Here is a 24,187-nt window from a genome sequence, read left to right on the forward strand (position 1 = left end):
ACTGCTAATACGTCAACAAGGAAACTTCGTAGCCGTTTATTCACCTTTTAATTTAAATTATTTGTGACAATTTTTCAAAGAAATAACAATAAAATTAAAAACAGTAACATTAAATACAATAAAATTAAATACAATATAACAACAATAGAATTAGAATAACAATGCGAATTCTAATTGCAATTTAAAAGCTTCCAACACAAAGTAGGAAAGTGAAGATGGCTAGAAACTTCGCCAAGTGAGGTATTTGACTCCGTTTAACTTTTTGCTAGCTATGTTTTGGACAGTTAGAATAACGTCAGAACTCTCTAATTAAAGTGAGGTACAGGGTAAAGATGCTCAAATTCTTTATTCAGAAATATGATTTTGGGATGTTTAAGACTCGTTAAAAGATGTGAGATGAAAATATTTGATGACTATTCAACCTATTTTTTTCAAGGGTTATAACTTGTTTGCAAGTTTCTTCAGCACCTCTCTGTTTCCCTACTTGCATTCTGTAGTTCGAAACTAAAGGAACTTCATTATACATTCGAAACTATAGTACGTAACAATATTTCAAATATTTTTATGTTATTTAGGGATTATCCAATTAGATTTAGTTTTGTCAATATGCAGCTCAAAAGCTCAAAGTGGATTTGAATTTTCTTAAACCATTTTGGAAAAAAATATTTAGTTGTAACTCCTGTTTATCTTGTCTTGAAAAACATTTCCTTGAAAAGCATTAATTTTTGAATGTATTTTGCAATGATGGTTTGGAAGAAGTTGAAATTTTCAGTAAAACTTCTCATCATGCTAAAAGAGTTTGAGATCGGATGAAACTCTTTTAGCATGCTGACATCATACCAAGAGAATTTGTGATCTGATTAAACTCACTTAGTATGCTGACAAAATACTAATAGGTTCAGAGAACTGATTAAACTTACTTAGCAAGCTAACATCATTTTAAGAGAGTCTGGTATCTGATTAAACTCACTTTATATGCTGACATCATGCTGAGGGAGATTGGTATCTGATTAAGCTCTCTTAGCATTCTTAAATCATAAAAATAAATCGTGTTATCTGATTAAACTCACTCAATATGCTGACACCATTCTAACTGAGTCTGGGATCTGATTAAACTCAGTACGCTGACATCATTCTAAGAGAGTCAGAAATCTGATTAAACTCCTTTAGTATGCTGACAATATACTAAGACAGTCAGAAATCTGATTTAACTCACTTAATACGCTGACAGCATACTAAGAAAATCTCGAAACTGATTACACTCTTTTAGTATGCTGACATCATACTAAGAGAGTCTGGGAACTTATTAAGCTTCCTTAGTAGGTTGACATCATATAAAGCAAGTTCAAAAGAGACATTTACAAAAAGCAAAATTAAACTTCGATCATTATTTAAATTTTGCTGTTAAATAATTTTCTCATTATTTCAAAAAATAAATAATTAGTAATTGTTTCCATTGTTTCAACGCAATCATTAGAGATAATTTCATAAACATAGTTACAAAAATGAATCTTAAATTAAATAAACCCTTGCAACGTGATCACCATTATTGATTTTAACTCATAATATTACATACGCTTTAACCAAATATCCCGTGCGTACAAAAATGTATAATCGTGTTAAACATTTTCCAATTGAATAAATAGAATAAGGTTTTAGATATAAATGCATAATGCTCTCAATATATTGTATTCTAGTTCTATTGATAAATTTGTTAAGTGTCGTTAATTTTACGAGCAAATTGGTTTAGCATGTAAATTAGTAAAGTGTCAGGAGGAGATGTGAAATTAGCTGCTTCGCTAGGAGACATATATGTTTCAGTAACATTCATCTTAATACAGCACTAAAGAACTGTTAATTAACTTCTGCCTCAAATGAATTCTCATACAAATGAATAATGAAGTGCATTTTATTTTGCTAAGTTCATAGTTAGCAAACTTTGATTAGTTGAAATAGCCCCAATAGCACAAAATTATAAAGCTCGATTATCCAAACAATATTGCATTTATAAATACTATTTCACAAATTTCTTTTAAATATTGGATTTTTCCATTTAAAATTATATCAATAATGTTTTGCAAAAATTATGTATCTTATAAATAAAAGTGTTTCGAGCACTATAAAAAATAATTTTTGAAAGCTATTTTTTATGTTAAATTATCTTTTGCAAAATAAGTTTTATGATTGTGTGAAAAGGTTTATTGGATTCAAATAATTTCGAATTGGATTCGAATAATTAATAAGATTAAAGAATTACGCTAAAAACCAAATTTACTCGACTGCTCTTGTATTTCATATGATTTATTATTAAAAATGCGACTTCATTAAAATGTACGGGAAATAGAAGTTTGAAATCCGATAATCCTTATTTTTGCCCCAGATTTCATAATTTGTAGGTAGTACTAACAATTATCCAATCTAATTCTGATTAAGGTATAGAATCTAGAGCCCATGGTTGAGCGATAATTTTTGTTTCGTTTTTTTTAGTCGGCTAACTGCAAGTTTTGTTTACCGTTATTTGATTGGTTCTTAGTTAATTTTCATATATATTAGGTTTATTTTCAAATCACCAAATATAAGAGAGGCTCTCTATTCTAAACTATTACCCTAACTCTTTAAACAATTATTATTGAATCTCAGCGTATGATAATGTAATCATTAGTTCAAAAGTTATTCAGGGTGACATTTATTTTCGATTTATTTATTTTTTATTTGGATCGCTGTGCATTTTTACTTTTTTTATGAGTGATTCTTAAAGGATTTATCTTTTTTGTTTCTTCCTTTTAAATTTCATAAATAAGAAAACACATTACAATTTTCAATAATATTCATAAATTAATTACTTTTTTAATAAACGCATTTAATAAAAATTGTTTTAATAGAATCTATTAAAAATAGAGTTATATTTAAAACAGAGTCGATCTTAAGCACCATAAACATAAATTTTATCACTTAAAATCAGAAAAATCAAATGCAGTTTTACAAACATAATCTAATATAACTTATTAATATTTATTTTTGCTTTTCAAATTCAAAATAGCCAGACAATATTTTATTAAAACCTAGACATATTTTTAAGCTAATTACACAGTCTTTCATTCCAGAGTAGTATTTTCATTCAAATATGTTCCCAAGAAAATATTAAATAAATATTAGGTCTAAAAACTTTTCGAAATCAGAAATTATTTTATAGCTCATTTCCAATTTCTTTTATTCTTCAGTAAAAATTTTTCGTTCCATTAGGTAAAACATGCTGTTTTTTAATAAAAATTCAGATTTAATCCAAAAGCGAAAACACTAAATTCCATTATAAAAAGACAAATGTAAATTGTGCAAATAGAAATCTGATGCTAAAGTCTTGAAGCAAAATTCAAATAAACAACTAAACGAATATACAAAAAGAATAAACTTCAAGCAATTTTAGCAGAATTTAAAGAGCAAATAATGTCAAATAAATAGTCCTTCTTTTAAATGCTCTACTCATCTTTTCTTTAAAGCGCGGTTGGAGATAATCTTCCAGAAATCAGTGATAAGAAACCAGCTTTCGTATAAAATATTTTTCAATTTGTGAATAAGTCCCGTAAGAGAGAAAACTGGATAAGGGGTGGAGGAACACTGCAGCTTTTCAAAAAGATCCTGGTTTTCTCCGGAACGAGCTGGGCCCCATTACGCGTAGGGACGCACCTGTCATTTTCCGAATCCAATTATTCTCTTTCTTTTCGTATTTCAACCAACCTAATAGAAAATAATTGCTGGGTCAGGCTACTGAAAGAATTTTTCTGGAGCACGCAAGTTTTCTTTTAAAGCATTGGGGAGGAGATAGAAAAAGGGAAATTAAAAAAAAAAAGTCTCTGTGAAAGCTAATCTTTTGGCCCGTTTTATGACCTAACATTTTCGTATCCCTGTTTCGTCTTACTCTAAGCATTTGCACTATAACTGGGATTGTAAAAGATTTTAAAGATTTTAAAAAATTGAAAAATCGTTAGTTCTTTAAAAAGTAAGGATATCCATTTAATTGATGCTATAAAATGAAAGCAAATTATTCTAATTTATACCCTTTATACTCTATAATCCCTTTAGAGAATGTATGGTTTTTAATTACTTAATTAAAAAAGCATGCAGTAATTAACAGAAAAAGTTAAATAAAAGGTTCAGTAAACATGTTAATGTATAGTAATTAAGTTAGTTTTTCTCACTAATTTATAATTAGGCTAAATTTTCAATAGATAGCACTATCAATTGAGGAAAACCATATAAAACAATGTTTTACAAATAAACAACAATGAAGTACAATCTGAGGGCAAGATTAAAACATCCGTGCAATTTCGTTAGTTGAATAGTATTGAATATAGACAAAAAAACTGTTTATAGTACTTAGTTTGCTGCGCCATATATTGGTATACTATGTAACTAAATTTGAAACTTGTTAAAACTAAAATGCAGTTTCCTAAGAAAAACACAGTCAAACGTACAAAATGTTTTTTCAGTTTTCATAAATTGATTTTTGCCACTGTTGTTAACATCCAAAAGATACTTCGCGCAAAGTTTTAAAACATTTGATGCAAAATATAATGAAAATACATTGTTGTTACTTCTTAGCATTTAGATAATGAATATAACCAAGTAAATCTGTTAACTTTTAAGAACATATTAACAAGGTATTTAGTTTTAATAGGCTTTTACAAACTCTAACTATCAGGAATGTAATGGTGCAAAATCTATCTAATTAAAATATATTCGAACATCAGAAAATTTTATTGTATAATTCCACTTCTGGCACAATTTTTTTTCTTTCCGTATTGCTGGGACTCAAACAAAGATCCGTTATTAATCTTAATGATCTCAAAAATTGCAGATAATTTGTCTCATAATGAGTTGTTTTTCACTAGCTTTAATACCAATCACATTCACTAGCAGATTATAAAATATAGTATAATAAGTTATACAAGGTGCTCCGTAATGGCTGCTGCTAATATATTTTCAGAATCTTTCTCAAAAATTAAGTGAAAAAAATCCACATATTTAAAGTCACAAACTAACATTTAAGGTAATTGCGTTGAAATCGACTTGTTATACGTGAAAAATAGCAAGAGTTAAAAATACAAAAATAATCTATCGAAATTTAAAAGAAAGGTAGAAGTCGCCATCGTTATTTTGGATGTTAAACTAGACATTACTTTTTGTTTTGTTGCTCAAAAATTATAATATAGGAACTTGAAAATACAGACCCTGGCCAATTTATTAGACGCACAATAAGATTTTATGTAAAATCTTAACTATCAGGTGATATTATACAACTTTTTTGTTTTCGCTTGACTGAAACCAGTTTTTACTTGTTTACTTTTGTGTATCAATTGGTTAAACTAGACGATAAATAAGTTCCATAGACGACAAATAAGCGCCACTAGTCTCGTACGAAAACATGTGCACTCATGGATTGCTATGCAACTCTCAATCGTTCTGATGTCGCCCTTATATCCACCCCTGAAAGTCTGTACAAATGTTTGCAGGATACCCTGTAGAGTATTTTACCACCAAATTACATGTACCAGCAAAAATCTCTCCACTGTTTCTTATTAATTGTCTAAGGAAATTTATTAAGCGAAATTGGTAGTAATAATTCATTATTCATAAAATTATTTTTAGGAAAAGTGAGTGCATTTGCGAATAATATTTATGGTATTATTAAAAGTTAGTCGCCTCTGGATGATAAGCGTTCATTAAGAATAAAGCTTAAAATAAATATTAAATTATTCCACCTTCAGGGCACGTTTTACTGCTATACCCTACTCCAGGCTAGGAGTTTCAGCTTTAATTAGTTTTAAATACTAAATATGGAATAATAAAACAAGCTTAGAATAGAGCGGACTTTAAATTTCTCAAAATATGTCCAGCGGTCGATGGCTTTATCTGAGTTATGAAGTAATAAGTGCTATGATATTTATTCGTGAAATTCAATTTTGAAATTAAAATTTAGGAATAAATATCGTAGCACTGAATTTTAAATGAATGAGCATAAAATTTTAAAACGAAAAGTTTTCGACTAAACTAAATTTATCCAATTTTGATCAATAAATAAATTTATCCGGATACGAGAGTTACAGAGGCAGTTTCAGATAGCTTTCATAAGTAATCAACTCGCTTCGCTATTTTGTGAAGTAATTTAATTTTAATTTCATTTCATCGTGAAAACTTAGAATAAGAAAAATGAAGCCAAAGGGGGCAAAGTGTTCTTTGAAATTTTAGTTAAATTTATTAATCAATTAAATAAACAATGAAATGTGAGTAAAAAGAAGAACTGCAGTTTTTTTCAGTAAAAAATTGTTAAAAGTTTGTATATATATATATATATATATATCTTCTTTATATATATATATATATATCTTCTTTATATAATATAAGAAGAGAGTGAAATGATAATACATAGCCAATCACAGAACACTTGCGATTAGTAACGCACAAAACAGCCAATTAAAATTGAGAACGCATGTGGATGAAAAGGATTTTTATTTTATTTTGAGTATGTCTAATAATGATGCCAGAGTTTTCCATTGTTGTCCGTGCATTTCTATTGGCTCAAAAATCACGAGGTAGGATCCAGTTTTTCCTCATTCATTTCTAATTGTTTTGATTGTCATCAGCATAAAATTAACAAAAGTCGTAAATTTATTGTTTTTCTTTATCCCTTTGCTTACGGTGCACCATGTTCTACCATCACATATGGTCCATATGTTGTACCAGCCGTAAGTAAAAGGTTAAATATTTTTGTATCCCTAATTTAAAATTCTTTTCCAGTACTGCTATTATTAGCGAAAATTTTAAACTATGGTTGTGAACTCATCAAATTTGTTTGAACAAAATAATGTTATAAGAATATAAATGTTATTTTAAAAATGATTACTTCGAAAAATCACTTCTGTTCACCAAGAGCTCTAAATGTTTATAATACTAATTGATAGTAATATTTGGACGTGGGAAGCAGAGACACAGGCGTGAGCAAACAGAATTCCTTTTAGTGCATACTAGGGGGCTAAGCTCCCTGTTCGCTGCCGATCACCAACCCCAATTATTGCTTCACAATAATTGTCTTTTCTTGGCAGAAAACAGTTTTTATGCTAAAGTTAAAATTTATTCACTTAACATGTATGTACTAAAAGGAATTCTGTTTGCTTACTCTTGTGCCTCTACTTCCCACGTCCAAATATTACTATCTATTAGTATTATAAACACTTAGATCTCTTGGTGAACAGAAGTGATTTTTCGAAGTAATCATTTTTTAAAAAAACATTTATATTCTTATAACATTATATTGTTCAAACAAATTTGAGTTCACAAGTATAATTTAATATTCTCATTAATAATAGCAGTACTGGAAAATAAGTTTAAATTAAGGATACAAAAATATTTAAAGGAAAATAATACCTTTATGACTATTGCTAATTTAATGCTGATGACAGCCGAAACAATATGGAAATGAATGAGGGAAAACTGAATCCTACCACGTGATTTTCCGACCAATAAAAATACGCCGACAACTATGGAAAACGGTGTTAGACCATTATGATTTTATGTTATATAGAGATATGTTAAGTGAATAATTTAAACTTTAGTAGAAAAACTGTTTTTTGCCAAGAAAAAACAATTATTGCGAAGCAATCATTGGGGTTAGTGAGCGGTAGCGAACAGGGGGCTTAGACCCCTAGTGTATGTATATATATATAATCTGTTATACATATAGTATAGTATAGACTTACACCAAATTCAAATATTGATAAAACATTTTATAGTTTACTGGTCCCATTTAGGACTGTTATTTTTGTTTAAAAATCTTATTGCATGGAAAAACAAACCTAAAAATTGCATGCAGGTCACAAGAAGTGATTCAAATTATTATTTTCAGTTAATAAAGCGTTAACTATTTTGCTCACTTATTTGAAATACTTGTATTTGATTGAAATACTTGTATTTGATACTTGTATTGATTTATGCTTGATTTAGCAAGTTCAATGTTCAATATAAATTCCAAAAAATGTGATAAAAAAATTTTATACGCTCTTGTATCCTTAACCATCGAATATATTTAGTTTTATCTATAGCATATCTTTAAATTTGATATAATTTTCGACTAACTTCACTAAAAATATCCAACTTTTCCCCAAAAGTCTTTCTTCCTTTTCTTAAATCCATCTCTTGGAAATCCCTACCCTTGAACGTCAATATTCCTGCCACACATAAGAAAAGCCAAGAAATGAGATAAGCAAAAGTTGAAGACATATTGGTCGTTATCTCACACACACTCCTGATTGATCTTTACCCCTCCCAAAGAAAACTTCGGTATAAATTTTAAACTTTGGGGACAAAGTAGACGATGACGCCGGTCGAAGAGTCGACCATTAACCATGGGCGTGGACAAAATAGATGGAAAGGAGAACTTCTCATCCTTCTTAGAAGGTCAAAAATGAAGAGGTCTCTTAGATCGATGAATAATGGGCCGCAAATGATTTATAATTAGGGAAAGTTCATTTATTACTACCGCAGTTACTCTTGTCAGGAACCTCTAAAGCTAGAAAAGTATAATTAACTGAAATCTTAATAGGATCCTCCTTTTAAATATAAGTAACATCAGACTTTGTGGAACCACTCTCGGAACTTTACTCGAATACTTAATTTTTGTTTAAGCAAAGCTTTTGAAAAATTGACAAAGCTATTAAACACAGCTGAAACTTTGGATGTCACTGTTTGGAAATTTCATGATTTTTCTCATTCAATATTCCTTAATAAAATAGGTATTAAATATTATATTAATATACTTAATACCTGCTTTAATTTACTGTTATAAGGAGACTGTTATACCTGTTATAATACCTATTTTGATTGGACTTAATAGGGGCATCCTTTGAAAACATAAGACTCTGAGAAACCAGTCTCGGGACTCTACTCGATATTTTATTTTATTAAAGCAAAAGGGAATCACTTTTGGAAAATAGACAAAGTTATTGAATCCATTTGAGATTTTGGATGTTACTGTTTGCAAATTTCATAATTTTTCTGATTCAATATTCGTTAATAAAATGGGTATTAAATATTATATTAATACACTTAATACCTGTTGTAATTTATTGTTATAATTAGACTGTTATACCTGTTATAATATCTGTTTTAATTAGACTTAGTAGGTGCATCCTTTAAGAACATAAGACTCTGACTCGGGACTCGACTCGATATTTTATTTTATTTAAACAAAAGGGAATCACTTTTTGAAAATTGACAAAGTTACTAAATTCATATGAGATTTTGGATGTTACTGTTTCGAAATTTTTATTGATACTATTTGTAAATATTTTAAATTTTCAGATTCAAAATTCGTTAACAAAGCAGACATTAAGTATACTGTTTTTATACACTTAATATTTGTTATAATTAACTAATTTCTTAATAGGGTCCTTTTTTTAAATAAAAGTAACATCATATTTTGAAGAATCAGTCTCAGATCTTTACTCGAATATTCAATTTTCTTTAAATAAAAAGGCATCGCTTATAAAAAAATTAAATAAATTATTAAAAACACTTAAAACTTTGGATGTTTCTGTTTTAAAATTTCATAATTTTTCGTATTCAAAATGCGTTAAGTAAGCAGGTATTAAGTGCAGTTTTTAAAGTTAACAACGACAGAAGAAAGATAATTTATTAATTTTTGCTTATAGTTCCTTTTTTCAATTTAAATAAAGGGTACATTTCATGAAAATTTAAAAAAAAACTTCTAAACTATTGAAATTCACTGCTCTGGTTACTTTTATACCGTTGTAAAATGTCAAGTTATCTGGAAATTTTTAATTCTATTGTAAATAACTTTTATTTAATTTATCTGAAAATCCTAAATAAAATTAAATAGTAAAGTTAATATTTACAGAACACAGTTTTTAACTATTCATATAAAAAGCATTTAAATCCCTAAATATTTTTATTCTAACATATATCTTAACTATTTACACGTAGTAACATGGCAAACTATTAGATTTGTTTTAATTTAATAGCAAATATCTTTTATATTATTTCCTTAAGAATATGCATTTTTGCTTTTCAATTTCAACCTTTTACTTTAGACCTGAAAGTGGTAGAAAAATGACTGCTCCCATTTGCTTTAACTAAACGAACTTTTAACTTACTTATTTTATATTTTTGCTGAGTTACTGGCAACTTTCACTGGTTTTGATGAAATAAATATATGAATTGATACGAACATTCTGTAAATGCCTACTACGCGTAAATAACTTGTAAATTACTGATTTATTGACATGCACCTTAAAAGTTATCATTTTTTAATTCATTGCGTAAAGATTACATAAATAAATCAATTTAATAAAACATAAGACTTGCTATTACTATACACATGTTTTTTTATATATAACCGTTGTTGAACAGCTGATCCAATTTTTTGAGTTTACGACTACTAATGTTCAACTTATATGTTTTTTTTATAACCGTCATTGAACAGCCGACCCAATTTTTGGGCTACGACTAATGTTCAACTCCGTAGTCTTGTAATTTTGAACCTAATCCAGAAGACAAAGGAACTCCTAGATCAAGTATAGGGAGAAATCTGCCTTCAAGGAGGATTTTTTTTTATGAAACTAACCCGCATTTGCGTTACATGGAAAGGAAGACCACGAGAATCTCCCAAGATTAGCCTAGCGGCAAGGGGACTCTAACCCGTGATCCGTCTACCACTGAAGATATTTCACGTCAACACTGTAGTCGGGGCAAGGCAGATGCGGAATTCGTATCGACCAGCCATTGCCGAGATCGAATCCAGGTTCATCTCATTGGAAAGCAAACGCTCTATCCCCTGAACCATCGCGGCTCAAAAACTCATGTGTTTGGCTGAACCATATGTAATTTGCTACGGTTTTGATGAAATAAAACGCTAAATCAATGACAACGTTTTCTGAATATCTTCAATCTACGCCTAATTTTTAGTGACATATTTTTGAAAAGTTATCATATCTTAGTTCATTAAGCCTACAACCTTAATTTAGTATTAATTCATTTTCGTTTCCTAAAAATAAAGTATCTAAATATCATCATCCTTCTTAAACTTGATTACACGATATTAAATTTCAAGTTGAATGGTTAATTAACAATATTGCGAAGCAAGGTTGCGAAAACTGTGCACCGTATTATGGTTCAATATTATGATTCCCCGTTTAACTCATTTTTATGATAGAATAGCTCTTGAAAAAAATTAGCACAATTGTCTTCAGATAAAACTATTTTTTGCAAACTATTACAAGGAAATGATCGTAATCAACTTTAAGTACTATAGATAGATAGTATTTCAATGACATTGTTTTTTGAAAAAAAACACTCATAATGCATTAAAATCTTTTTTTTTTTGGCAATTTAAAATTAAATGAAATTTCAATTAAATAAATTTAAAAAGAGAAAACTAAAAAAATCATTAATTAATTAATTACAATAAGAAATTAAGAAATAAATTAAACCTACCGGTATAAACTTTTATTATCATCTATAGAGAAAACGAATTTTGCAAATAACTACAAAGACTTAAATGTCATCAAGTCTAATTATTCTTTATAAATGTCCCAATGAATTTTCTGTTTTAAAAAATCACGCAAATTTCCTTTTAAAAAATGTCGTAAATTTTTGTGGTTTAGAAATTAAATAAAAATTCATTTAAATACATTTCTAACCTTAAAAGTAAATAAATTAATATTATAATAATTTTTCAGCTATTTTTTATTAATCTACATTTTAAAAAAAATATTTACAATAAACTTTCCTGTATAAGTTATTTAATTCAATTTAACTTCAAAGTGGAATCAAATTAAGTAACAAACTCTAACTACTTTTAAATGACGAAGAAAAAATATGACGTATTTCTTTCCAAAGAGAATCTTTTGATGAAAATTTAATGAATACAAAACTTCTTTTTAATGTGTCTAACATCTTCGCATTATTATCTTTGACACTTCGTTCTATCGGTCTTCATCTTTCAAAAGCCATCAACGCTTAAAGGAATTTCGGCTTTCAAACTGACAATTAATGGTGAGAAAAAGTTTTTTTATGCCCTTAATTATGTCATTTTTTTAAGAAATATGAAAACAGATTTATACGACGACACTATTATTGACAAAAATCACTCCTACTTAGGATTGAAAGTTTGCCACCTTTCATTCAAAGTTTAAAATAAATTTTGTAAAATATTTTTTCCATTCCTTTCAACCTTAATTTACTTAAAATACAGTTAAAATATTTTTTTTCCAATGTATGACACTTAATCTCTGAAATAGTTTTTGCATTTTTTTTTTGAAATAATTAAATTAATTTAAAAAAATAATAAGCATAAAATAAATTTGTAAGAAACAAAGAATACATTTACGCTAAGTTTCAATATATCTTTCATTCGAATTAAACCTAATCTTTGTTTTAAATTTTATAAAACAATTGTATGTTCCTGATTTTTATTTTATTTTCACGAAATAATATTATATATATATATAACTTTAAATTCAAATAAATCTTTTAAACATTTTGTGAATTCCTTTTTGATAAAATGATATAAATTCTTACTTATTTTAGAAAAGAAGTAAAAGAATATAAAATTTACCTTCATGATCTCAATTACTTATTTTATACAATTTATTTTAAATTTATTTAAGCACAATTTTGCAAAAAAGAATTATTGAGGTTCGTAGTTAGTTTAATTTTTGAAACAATATATTTACCTTTTTCAGTTTAATAATTAAAAACCACTTTGGAATTAAAATCGTTTATCATAAAATGCAATTGATGACCATAATAATTTAATATTTTTGCCGAAAAAGTTGCTTTTTTTATTCTTTTGTAACACCTTAGTTCACGATCAACACTTTGTCTTGTAAATTCATAACTTATATTTGAGATTAATTTTAATTTGTTTGACTTCCTGGTGAAAACGAAATTTTTTACGTATTTATATCTGTAGAAAAATCTTTGATTTGCGAAATTGTAGAATTAGATCGCCATAAGAACTTTAACTGACTTATATAATGCTATTGCTAAGCAAATCAAAAATTTGATTATACACTAGTATTTTATGCACTAGTATAGATTATACACTTGTGTTTTTTGTAAGGAGTTCGAAATGATAATATTAAATGTAAATGTTTCGTCTGCTATAAAAAAGTAAATAAAAACATACGTAACTTTTCATTTCACTTATTGAAGTCTTAATAAACAAAGCTGCTACTTCAATATATTATAAAAAAAATTCGTTCTGAAAAACTTAAAAAAACACAAAGAATAATTTGTGATAAGTCAGCGAAAAATAATGTTTCGATCGATATTTTTATATAATTTTATGCATCATAAAATATCAAAAAAAAACATTTTTTTAATATTTAATATTTCCTTAAATGCATTTAGAGCTAAGCAAAAGGACGAAAGATAACTGTAATTATTATTCTATGCTATTAATGATAGATACAACTTTTGAATACCTTTTTGATCATACCATCACATTAACGCTTTCGGTAAGAGCAACGTATTTTGCCAGAATCCAAACTGTAAAAAATTCCGAATTAAATAACGGTAAAAAATTGCGCCTTTTACCATAAATTATTTTTTATTGAAACATGGTACAAAACGAAAAATCATAGTGTCTGTAATTTTGACAGTGATAATTACCGAATTAATCGAACTAAATAAATGCTGTAAAATTTACGGTAAAATATTTTATAGTAAAAATAGATTTTACGGTAAAATGGATATTACGGATGACGCACCTAAAGTACTGGTACTTTCTACCATTATTTTATCCGGTATTCTAACAGTATTTAGTCAGCATCAGCAATATACAGTTTAATAATCGGTACAATCTACTTCAAACTGTCAGTGGCTAATATTCCATCAACTTATATTGTATTAATTCCTCTAAAAGTATACTTGAAATGCCCTTAATATGTTTTGTAAGTCAAAACAAGTTTCACTTATCACGCGTTTAATAAATAACCTTAAGTATTAATATTAAATGTAACACTTAAACGGCATCAGCTTACCGCCATGCAATGTGCATACTTCACGGCGCGTTAAATGGCTTCACTTCTGAGGATTAGGACTGCTATAACGAAAGGGTAAATTTCCTCTGAAATATATGTAGGCGTTCTTCGTACCAACGCAAGGCATTGGAAAATCTTTATTATTATAGTATAAAGATCGCTGTTACTATTATCGCATAGTGTATTTGAATGCAGACAACTATTATGGAACAGTGATTTAGTAAAGTGAACACTACAAGTAAAATGCAGTAGATCCAATATCAGCTGCATTTCAAACATCAAATCTGTAAGAACAGAATCATTATAATATCAAAACATGTTAAAACCATACTTTAATAAAATAACTATCACCATATTATAAAATCTATATCAAGCTTTTAGAGAACATATGTTTCAAAAATGAAAATAAATCTCATTTTTTCTTCTCTGAAAATTATGATTTTTCTTTCCTCTCAAATTCTGAGAGATGCATAGCATACTGGTAACGAAATCTAGTTATCTATATCATATGCAGCTTTCATTTACAAACAAAAGGAACAAAACAACAGATTTGTATAACACTTTTTAGTAAAATTAAAGACTCAGTGTTAGAAAGAAAAATTATTAAATTATTGTTGCTGTTGGTTTGCGTTGAACTAGATCTGCACAATGGGCTAATGTCGAAGATCTGGGAGACATCCCTGAGGATGATTCGAAGACAAGCCATCACAATTTTGATCTTCTGCAAAGGGGATGATTCCCCCGCTTCAGTAGCCCAACGAAGTCGAACACTTCAGGGTAGAACAGTTTAACAAGGACCGACACCACACACTCTCAGTCCCTTTGCAGGCTGATCAAAGTGGTCACCCACCCACTCACTGATCGTAGCCAGTGATGCTTGACTTCGGTGTTCTACTGGAATCCGTGTCTTAACGAACAGTTTCACTGCGGGATTGAAAGAAAATTCATCTAATTGAGAATTCTGAAAAAATCCAAATGAACATACTTGTCTGGCATACTTACATATTCAATGAGATAAACTATATATGTAAAGGATATCCATTTTGAGTCATCTCGATAAAGAAAAAAAAGTGAAGCTAATACATCAATGGTCAATTTAAATTAACTTCATCGCATGTTCTAATATGATTCAACTACAATGAGGAAAAAGTATGATAAAAACTACCAGATAGTGATAAAATTTACAGTGTTTCTGGTTCTAAGGGAACCCCAAAAAGCTTATCAAAGTGTTCTGATAAAATTAACTTAGATAAAATTAACAATAAAGTATAGTTTCATAATATGTGATAAAGTTCGGTAAATATGCTGCAATTTAGTAATTTTATCATGATACGTTAGCACACGGCATGAAAATCATTTATTCGTTTAAATTTACTATTCAGTTTTATATTTTTTAATAAATGTCAAGTAATAAGAACTAAAATTTTAAAAACTAAAATTTTCAGTAAACCTTTACTATATGAGCATAAAATTATCTAACAAATGGTTTAAATGCTGTATGAATTGGTTTGATTCACCAGAATATTTGTTTTTTGTACCAGAAATATCATTATCAAACTATACGGTAATTTTACCAGAATAGAATTTTTTTCTCCGTTTACACTGTTAGAAATTTATCGGAAAAAGTTGTTAATTAACAATTTATTTAACTGTTATTTTATCATATTTAAACAAATCAGTTAAATAACCATAAATAAGATGGTATTCAAACTGTTAATTGGGAGAAATGCCGCTTATTAAATGATTTCACCTAATACGGTTAAACAACCTGAATTTTATGGCACCAACTAGGCCCACATAATAAAGCCACTTAGTTCCTGGCAGCTGCGTACATATTATAGCCGATAGGGTGAATCTGTCAATCTCATGACCGACAGAATGGGAGTCCCAGGGCCACAGTATTTTCAGTTGATAAAACACGACTCAAGCATAACCTGATTCCAATTTCCATTACCTAACGAAAAGACTAGCTCCAATGTTCAGTTAAAAAAAAATTCCGGTTTTCAAACCCTACTAGTTGTAAACGGCTTCAAAATCGCGTCCTTTACCTTACACTTTACGGTTAATTAGATGAACAGACTGCTGCCAGTTATTTTATCATAATTTTAAATTGAAAATTCTAAAAGTGCTGAGTTCAGCTGCATCAACTAAAATTATCACACTTTATTTCACATTAATTTTTAACTATTCTAAAACATATATACTTACCAGAACTTATCTATTTATATCAAGTGCTTTTGCGAGTCAAACTTTACCGGATATTATTAAAACACCCAATATATAACAAAGATAATAATCTATTTTTAGATACGTTATAAGAATAGTCTAGCCACTAAACTAATTCTAATTATTCAAAATAATTATTCTAAAAAATAAGTAATTGTCGAACCTATTTATATGACTGTTATGCTTATATATTTTATTAACTATTAAAATAAATCCATTGTTTAATTCTTTGGTTAAATCTTAATGCTCATAATGCCCAAGAACCATCATGGTTCCGGTTTAAATTCTCCTTTTCTCCGTTTTTCCCACTTCTAAAAGGTTCATTAAGTGCCATTATTCTAAGAGATTTAAAAAATAAAACATTCTATTCAGATAATAGCACCTCTTTTAAAACTATTTTCTTCCCAAAGTGGGATTTTCTTTCTTTTTTTTGTCTTTATCTATGGGCAATTATTTTAATATGTAACGGGGAAATATAAACACCAATAAGAAATAAGAGGGGTTAACTACAAATTCCACTAATGTTATTCTTGAGGGAATTAATCTTAACTAAAGCAAATGAATCTATTTAACTAATAAACTTAACTGAGTAAGATTATCATAACGTGCTTAAAGAATGCGCTATTAAATGCTGTTATATATTTTTCTGATGGCAATTAAATGATGAAACAAAAATTTTATTAATTAGGTTAAGAAAATTTGCATAATTACTGCTCTTCGTTAAAATCAACCGAAGTATAGAACTGATGTAATTGCTTATCTTACTTAATTATATATAAAACCTATTTGTTTGTAACGAATATATTTATATTGCAACTCATAAAAAGCTATTATTCATATGTATAAAGTGATAGATTAAAAGTTTCAATTTAATTTATTTAAAGAAAACGATAAAAGCATATCACATTTAAGAAAAAAATTTTATAGTAGTAATGTCATTATTCTACACACTGTTAAAAATTTATCTGAACAAATGGCTAAATAACGNCTCCTTTTCTCCGTTTTTCCCACTTCTAAAAGGTTCATTAAGTGCCATTATTCTAAGAGATTTAAAAAATAAAACATTCTATTCAGATAATAGCACCTCTTTTAAAACTATTTTCTTCCCAAAGTGGGATTTTCTTTTTTTTTTTTTTGTTTTTATCTATGGGCAATTATTTTAATATGTAACGGGGAAATATAAACACCAATAGGAAATAAGAGGGGTTAACTACAAATTCCACTAATGTTATTCTTGATGGAATTAATCTTAACTAAAGCAAATGAATGTAGTTTAACTAAGAAACTTAACTGAGTAAGATTATCATAATGTGCTAAAAAAATGAGCTATTAAATGTTGTTATATATTTTTGATGGTAATTAAATGATAAAACAAACATTTTATTAATTAGGTTAAGAAAATTTGCATAATTACTGCTCTTCATTAAAATCAACCGAAGTATAGAAATGTAATTTCTTATCTTACTTATATATATATATATATATAACCCATTTGTTTGTAACGAATATATTTATATTACAACTCATAAAACGCTTTTATTCACATGTATAAAGTGATAGCTTAAAAGTTTCAATTTAATTTATTTAAAGAAAACGATAAAAGCATATTACATTTAAAAAAATATTTTTTTATAGTAATAATGTCGTTATTATACACATTGTTAAAAAAATTTCTGAACAAATGGCTAAATAATGATGTACTTAATTTTTATTTTACCATATTCAAGCAAAACAGTCAAATAAGATGGTAAATCAAACTATTAACTGTGATAAAAAACCGTTCATAAACTGCTTTCACCTAATAGGGTTAAATAACCAGAATTTTATCTCACTAAGCCCATCTAATGAAACCACTTAATGTCTTGCAACTCTGTACATATCATAGCCGAGAAAGCTAATCTGTCAATCTCATGACAGACAGAACTGGTGTTCGAATCCTAGCGCTGGCACCACACTATTTCAACAATTCTCTTCAAAACATGAAGAGTTTCTGTGTCCTGCACTCTCCAATGCCCATTACCTAACGAAAAGCCTAACTCCAGTACCCAGCTAAATTTTTTTACGGTTTTGAAACCATGCTAGTTGTAATTGATGAAAATTGAAAATGAAGTGAAATGAAATGAAATTGGAAATGAAAAAAATGAAAATTCTAACGGTGCATTTTTAATAGACATGTAAAAACAACGATGAAACAACTCTGGCCAGCATGAAAAAAAATAACCCCGATATTTTTTTTCTAGATTAGGCCCACTAAGAAAACCTCTAATCTCGATAAATTGATTTTTTTAAAAATTTATTTCATAAATTTATAAAGATTATACAGGGTTTTTTTATTGGATTCGCCCTACTAAAAAGAGTCCTCTAATCATGATAAAAAAAAATTTCAACATTCATTTGTTTTACACAAGAAGCAAAACAAATTTCTCGTAGTAGTCATTTTGTCGTAGTATCATTTTAGAACCGGAATTCGGCCACTATTTTAGACTTATTTTTCCATTCAAGTTATATTTTAAAAATAGAAAGAAAATTATATTTCAAACTAATTTTTGCATTTTATTGTTATGCAATGTATTCATAACTAATATTAATACATTACCTGTTAGTTATGCTATTCATCATTAAAAATTAGCAAAAAACTTCACTTTAAAATATAAAAATTATCTACGAATGTTTTATAACAAAAACCAAGCTCATATTTATTTGCATATTTTTCGTAAAAAATGAAAAGTCATCTATATTCTGTTACTTAGAATGTTTCTTTGGTTTTTGTGTAATTAAAAGTATACCTCGGACTTCATTAGCAATTATTATAAAATAGTATTTCATGAATTTTATCGTCATTTGCAGCAAAAATATGAGCTTGCGAGAAAATTTTATATAATCCGAATTTTTAGTATACAGTAGAATACTTTTTGCGTTTTATTCAGTTTAAAGGATTGAAGACCGAAAGTATTCCCATTTAGCAAGATTTACATTTTTAATACAATTTCGTAATTTGTAGTTATGTTTAGTTATATTTTCAAAACAAGAATGTCATATTCTTTAATAACCAACCAATAAATATGTACTTTTGGAACACTTTACAAAAATAAACTTAAAAAATATATATAAACCTTATGGGGAAAAAATTAATAGTTAAACACGAAAAAAAATCACAAATGAAGAAGGCAATGTAAAAACTATAAAGCTAATTGAATCACCATTCACCTTCTATTTCGTCTTTCAACTCCTATTTGTTATTTTAGGCAATTAAACAAGTTTTGATTATTTTAATACTGCTTTTCTAATTAGCGACTCATTATAGATCGATAGAGTTTTCGCTTTTGCCCTCCTTAAATATTACTTTACGATAATATTATATTTGCTTTCTTTTTACTTTATTTCGGACAGGGTTTTTTTTTAATTTATACTGTTACATTCCCCAGAAATAAAATTCTTATCTTCATGGTTTTAAAACGTTTAACTAATACTCAATTTAAAGTAAATTATGAACTTTATTTTCCCTTAATAGATTCATTGTTCATTGATATTATGTCTTTGAGAATGATATTGATTTATAAAAAAAAAGAATTTCCTTTCATTTATCGCCTCAAATTTATTCGTTTATTTTATCATCTAATATTTTTTAGAAACATAAATTTGACTGTTTGTGTATAATACCCGAATACAAAAATTCAGCAAAATTTTTGAATTTATTGATATTTTCAAAATGTAACTTTGAAAACGACTTATGAATGCTTTTATTCATGAACTAAAAATAATTCTACAAGTTTTTGGTGCATGCTTTGCAATATTTCTAATATGCAAGAACAATTCTGAAATGTACAGATCAATTTTATTTTCTCTCTATATGTATGCACAAATTTCTGAAAAAAGTAATGACATTTTTTATTAAAAATTAGGAAAGATCTTTTAAATTTTGCTTAAAGGTTTCATAAGGTATCAAGTGCTACGATGCAATGAACGGAAAACGGTTACCAAAATTTTTGTTTGATATTAATCTAACAAAAAGCAAAAACTAAGCAAAAATACAACTGAAAATCGTGATTGAACTATATTTCACTTAATAAAATCCAAATTTTAATTTATTATTGAATAAGTAACCATAATGAAGAGGCAAATAAAAGAAAACATCAAAAATCTCATTCCGACAGTTTTTATAAATATTAGAAATTGTTTTCTTTAGAAGACGATATTTTAATCTTTTAAAATAATTTTAAGTCAAAACTTATCTTATTTTAATATAGCAAGCAAACAAGCAACATTTGTTAAAGTAAATTAAGCAATTTAAAATTGTTAAGAAAATACCATTTTATATGATAAATTATATGATATTTAAACGATTATTTTTTAAATTATTTTTTATATTATTGGGACAAATGACAGAAAGTCAATAATTTCAATAATGTATCATCCTAATCATGCTAATAATAAAAAACTTTTATCTCCTTAAAATTATAATTTTTATTTAGGTAAAATTTACGATAAAATCTGGTTTTATAATATGTGATAAAATTTGGTAATTGTGGTAGAGATTTGTAAATTCAGCATGGTATAAAACACATTTATTCAGTTAAATTGACATTTCAGTTTTGTATTTTTTTATTAAATGGGTAATAAGAACTACAATTTATAAAACCAGAATTTCCGGTAATTCATTACAATATAAACGGAAAAATTACCAAATAAATGGTTTAAATACCATATATTTTGGCTTTTAACACTAGAATTTTGGTTTTCTTTACCAGAAATGTCTTTATCATGCATACTGTAATTTTACTAAAAAAAATTTTCTCCGTGTATCATTAAATATTTGTTTAACTGATTCATACATTCATTTCATAGTTAAAAATTTAAAAAACAGGCTGAACTTGTTGCTTTATGTTGCGATTAAACAGAGTCTTCTTGAATTTTTATCTCTTATATCATATATCTTTTTATCTTATTATCTTTATTTTTTTCTATATTCTGAAACTTTTCAGAAACATGGAAACGGAAATCTCATTCAAAAATATTTGTCAAATAATGACTTAAACCGTTCTGGAAATTAATTCTAGTAATCAATTACAAACTACTGTTTTTTAATTTATTTATTCTGCATAATGAAAGCAGCTTAAAACTTCCAATACTTCAACCTGAGAGACAAAAAAAAATTTATATAAGCCTGATTTAACTTGAGTATTACCAAAGTTATTCCATCTCATCCTTTGAAGAGGTTGTTTGTTTTTAATTAGAATCCTTTAAGAAGAGAAAAGAAATTATTCAGACAGACATCTCGGATAATCCAACATCATTTGCATAATTGGCGCGTTTCCCTCCCTCTCTCCTTCAATTAATAGAAGTGCTTATCATTCTGGAGGAGTGTAAAGAAAGTGATTTTAAAGAAATATTTCTCTTCAAATCTTTTACTTAATGATTAAATTATAGGAAAAATAAGTTAAATGAGAAAAAATATCTTTTTAAAACCGTTACGCTTCAGAAAAAAATTGTTCTGATTGAATTTCTATCTTCTATTCAGTTTTTACAATGTTTTAATCCTTACATTAAGTTAAGCTAGAGAAAAAAGACGAACATATTATAGATACTTTTTTAGAGTGATTAAATACCTTAAGTGATTGATAAATTAATTCCTTAAAAGTATAAGTTGTAATATCATTTTAATTGAATTAAGGTTTAGATTTAGTAATAAAAACTCGTTAAACCATGATGAGATCTTTGGTAACCATTATGGGTCAAGATGGTGAGCAATAAAATAAGTAAAACGCAAAAGCTGAATAAGTACAAAACCATTGCAATCTTTAAAAAAAAATTCTGAAAAGTATTTCAAAATGATGCTGATTGAAAACTGGGGGAAGATTAAAAGGGGATGTTTTATGCATACTCAGAGTAACTGAGGTACAGAAAAAGATTATGCTTTTCAATTAAAAAATTTATTAAAAACTGGAAGGAACCACTTCATTTTCTGCGTTCTACTTAGAAATTTCAGACAATTTTTTTGACACCAAGTGTAAAAATATCTTATCAAAACTGACTGGAAAAATCTAAGACATTGTCTTTTACTGACATCAGAGCATTCTAAATGAACTATTTTGTTCAGGGTCTTAGAGTTTCTTCGCAAGACTGTTCCATATTGTTGCTGCCAATTGCTATTTTGAAAAACAATGTTTAACAGATTTTCCACGTAGGCAACGTCATCTGTTAAAACCAATTTTAGAACTTGATATGACTGAAAACTGATTTCTTAGTCGAACGACGTAAACAACTACTTATCTGACCCTACATTTCACTTTGATTACTTTTCTTTCACTCCTAAGACTGCAGCAATTGTCTTGCATTACACTGATTTCTTTTTCGATTTTTTACATTATTTTTTTCAAATTGCAGAAATTGTGTATTTATGTGCTTTTTGTGGTACATTAATACAAAAAATTTGAGATTTCCCAGTTAAGTATCTTAGATAAATTGATAGTTTATCAACTGAACTATATTTAAACAAAACCTTTTCATGCAAGTATTTCAGTATCTACTTTCACATAACTATGGAACTTCACTTTCAGAAATAAAACTCTCACTTTTGAAGATTCAACAATTATTAAGTTGTATTTCGTTAATTATGAGAATCATTTCGTCACCAAATCATCTGATTTGTAACGAAACGCAAACTATCAAATATATGACGATAATATTTCAACTACTCAACCCAGAACCTTATTGCAGTGCATTGTGGGAGATTGTTAAGTATAATAATGATTAGAGTATAGAAACTAGAACAACGAAACAAGCCAACCGTCTTGTATGGTGGTCAAGGAGTTAGCCACAAGGATCCCGGGCTCAAATCCTACTTTGAGCATGGATGAAATTTTTCTCTCTCTTTTCCAACTGTCCTTATGTTGTTGGGGCAACATTCAGAGGGCACCATACAGCAGAATGGTTAATAATAAAAATGAAAAACTATATCACCCTTTAGATATCATAAGGTACTACGAGTGCCGCATGGTATTTTTCTTTTGTAAGAAAATAGGATGATGAAACATTTCTATACTTTTGACTAAATTTTTTACCTCGAAGAATAGACGATTCTTCGTCACTTTGACGAAATATTAACTCGGAGCCTATACCATGAAACGGTTTCGTCAAAAACGAAAATAATTTCGCAAAACTTAACTGTCCATTTTCCACAGCGTTAAAGTATCTAAATATCAATCAAACAACTAAAACATTGAGATCCTAAATTGATTTAAAATTGACTTAATGAACTAAATTGATTTAAATGAAGTAATACTCTTTATTAAACTCATTATATTTTCTATTCCTAACATTTCAGGTCAACAGGCAGAACTAAAATCCCTTTCCATTCGAGAATTACTGCCTTCAACTGAGTATTACATGACATATGATGGCTCAACGACGATGCCAGGATGTCATGAAACAGTGACGTGGATTGTCATGAACAAACCTATATACATCACTAAACAGCAGGTAAGTTGTAGACTTTGACCACCCTTTTTTAAATTATATGCAACGCTGAATTTAAAAAAGGGTGGTGACTAGTTTTTTTTTCAACGATATTATCTATGAAGATTTCAGTACGGGGTAGTAATATATATAAATACAGAAGATACATATATATATATTACTACCCCGTACTGAAATCTTCATAGATAATATCGTTGAATAACCGGATGTCTTTAAAATCACTAGCAGTTTAAAAAATAAATTATTGACAAGCACTCTCTATTGCGTTCTGCATAAGAAACTAGTCACTTTTTTCAAAAAGTTTAATTATAAAGATAATCAATAGATGGCACACTCCTAGCTGAAAGAAACTTAGAAACAATGATTTCAAAATAACCACCATCGTGATTTAGTCAGAGGAACGATAAAAAAATATTGTTTTTTAGTTT

General features: G+C 27.8%; 1 protein-coding gene across 8 annotated transcripts in view; it reads left to right on the top strand.

Moving 5' to 3' along the window:
- The window catches only part of LOC107452018 (carbonic anhydrase-related protein 10-like), a 482,641-nt gene that overhangs the window by 416,274 nt on the left and 42,180 nt on the right, over positions 1-24,187 (top strand). For all 8 annotated transcript variants that reach the window (XR_011636879.1, XR_001585143.4, XR_011636876.1 and 5 more), the window contains exon 7: positions 23,608-23,762. Coding sequence is in view for 5 of the 8 variants with exons in the window: in XM_016068291.4 (XP_015923777.2) it covers positions 23,608-23,762 (155 nt within the window). In the remaining 3 variants the exon portion in view is untranslated. The remainder of the gene's footprint in view (positions 1-23,607; positions 23,763-24,187) is intronic.

Source organism: Parasteatoda tepidariorum, chromosome 1 (assembly GCF_043381705.1).
Source record: "Parasteatoda tepidariorum isolate YZ-2023 chromosome 1, CAS_Ptep_4.0, whole genome shotgun sequence".
Lineage (NCBI taxonomy): Eukaryota > Metazoa > Arthropoda > Arachnida > Araneae > Theridiidae > Parasteatoda > Parasteatoda tepidariorum.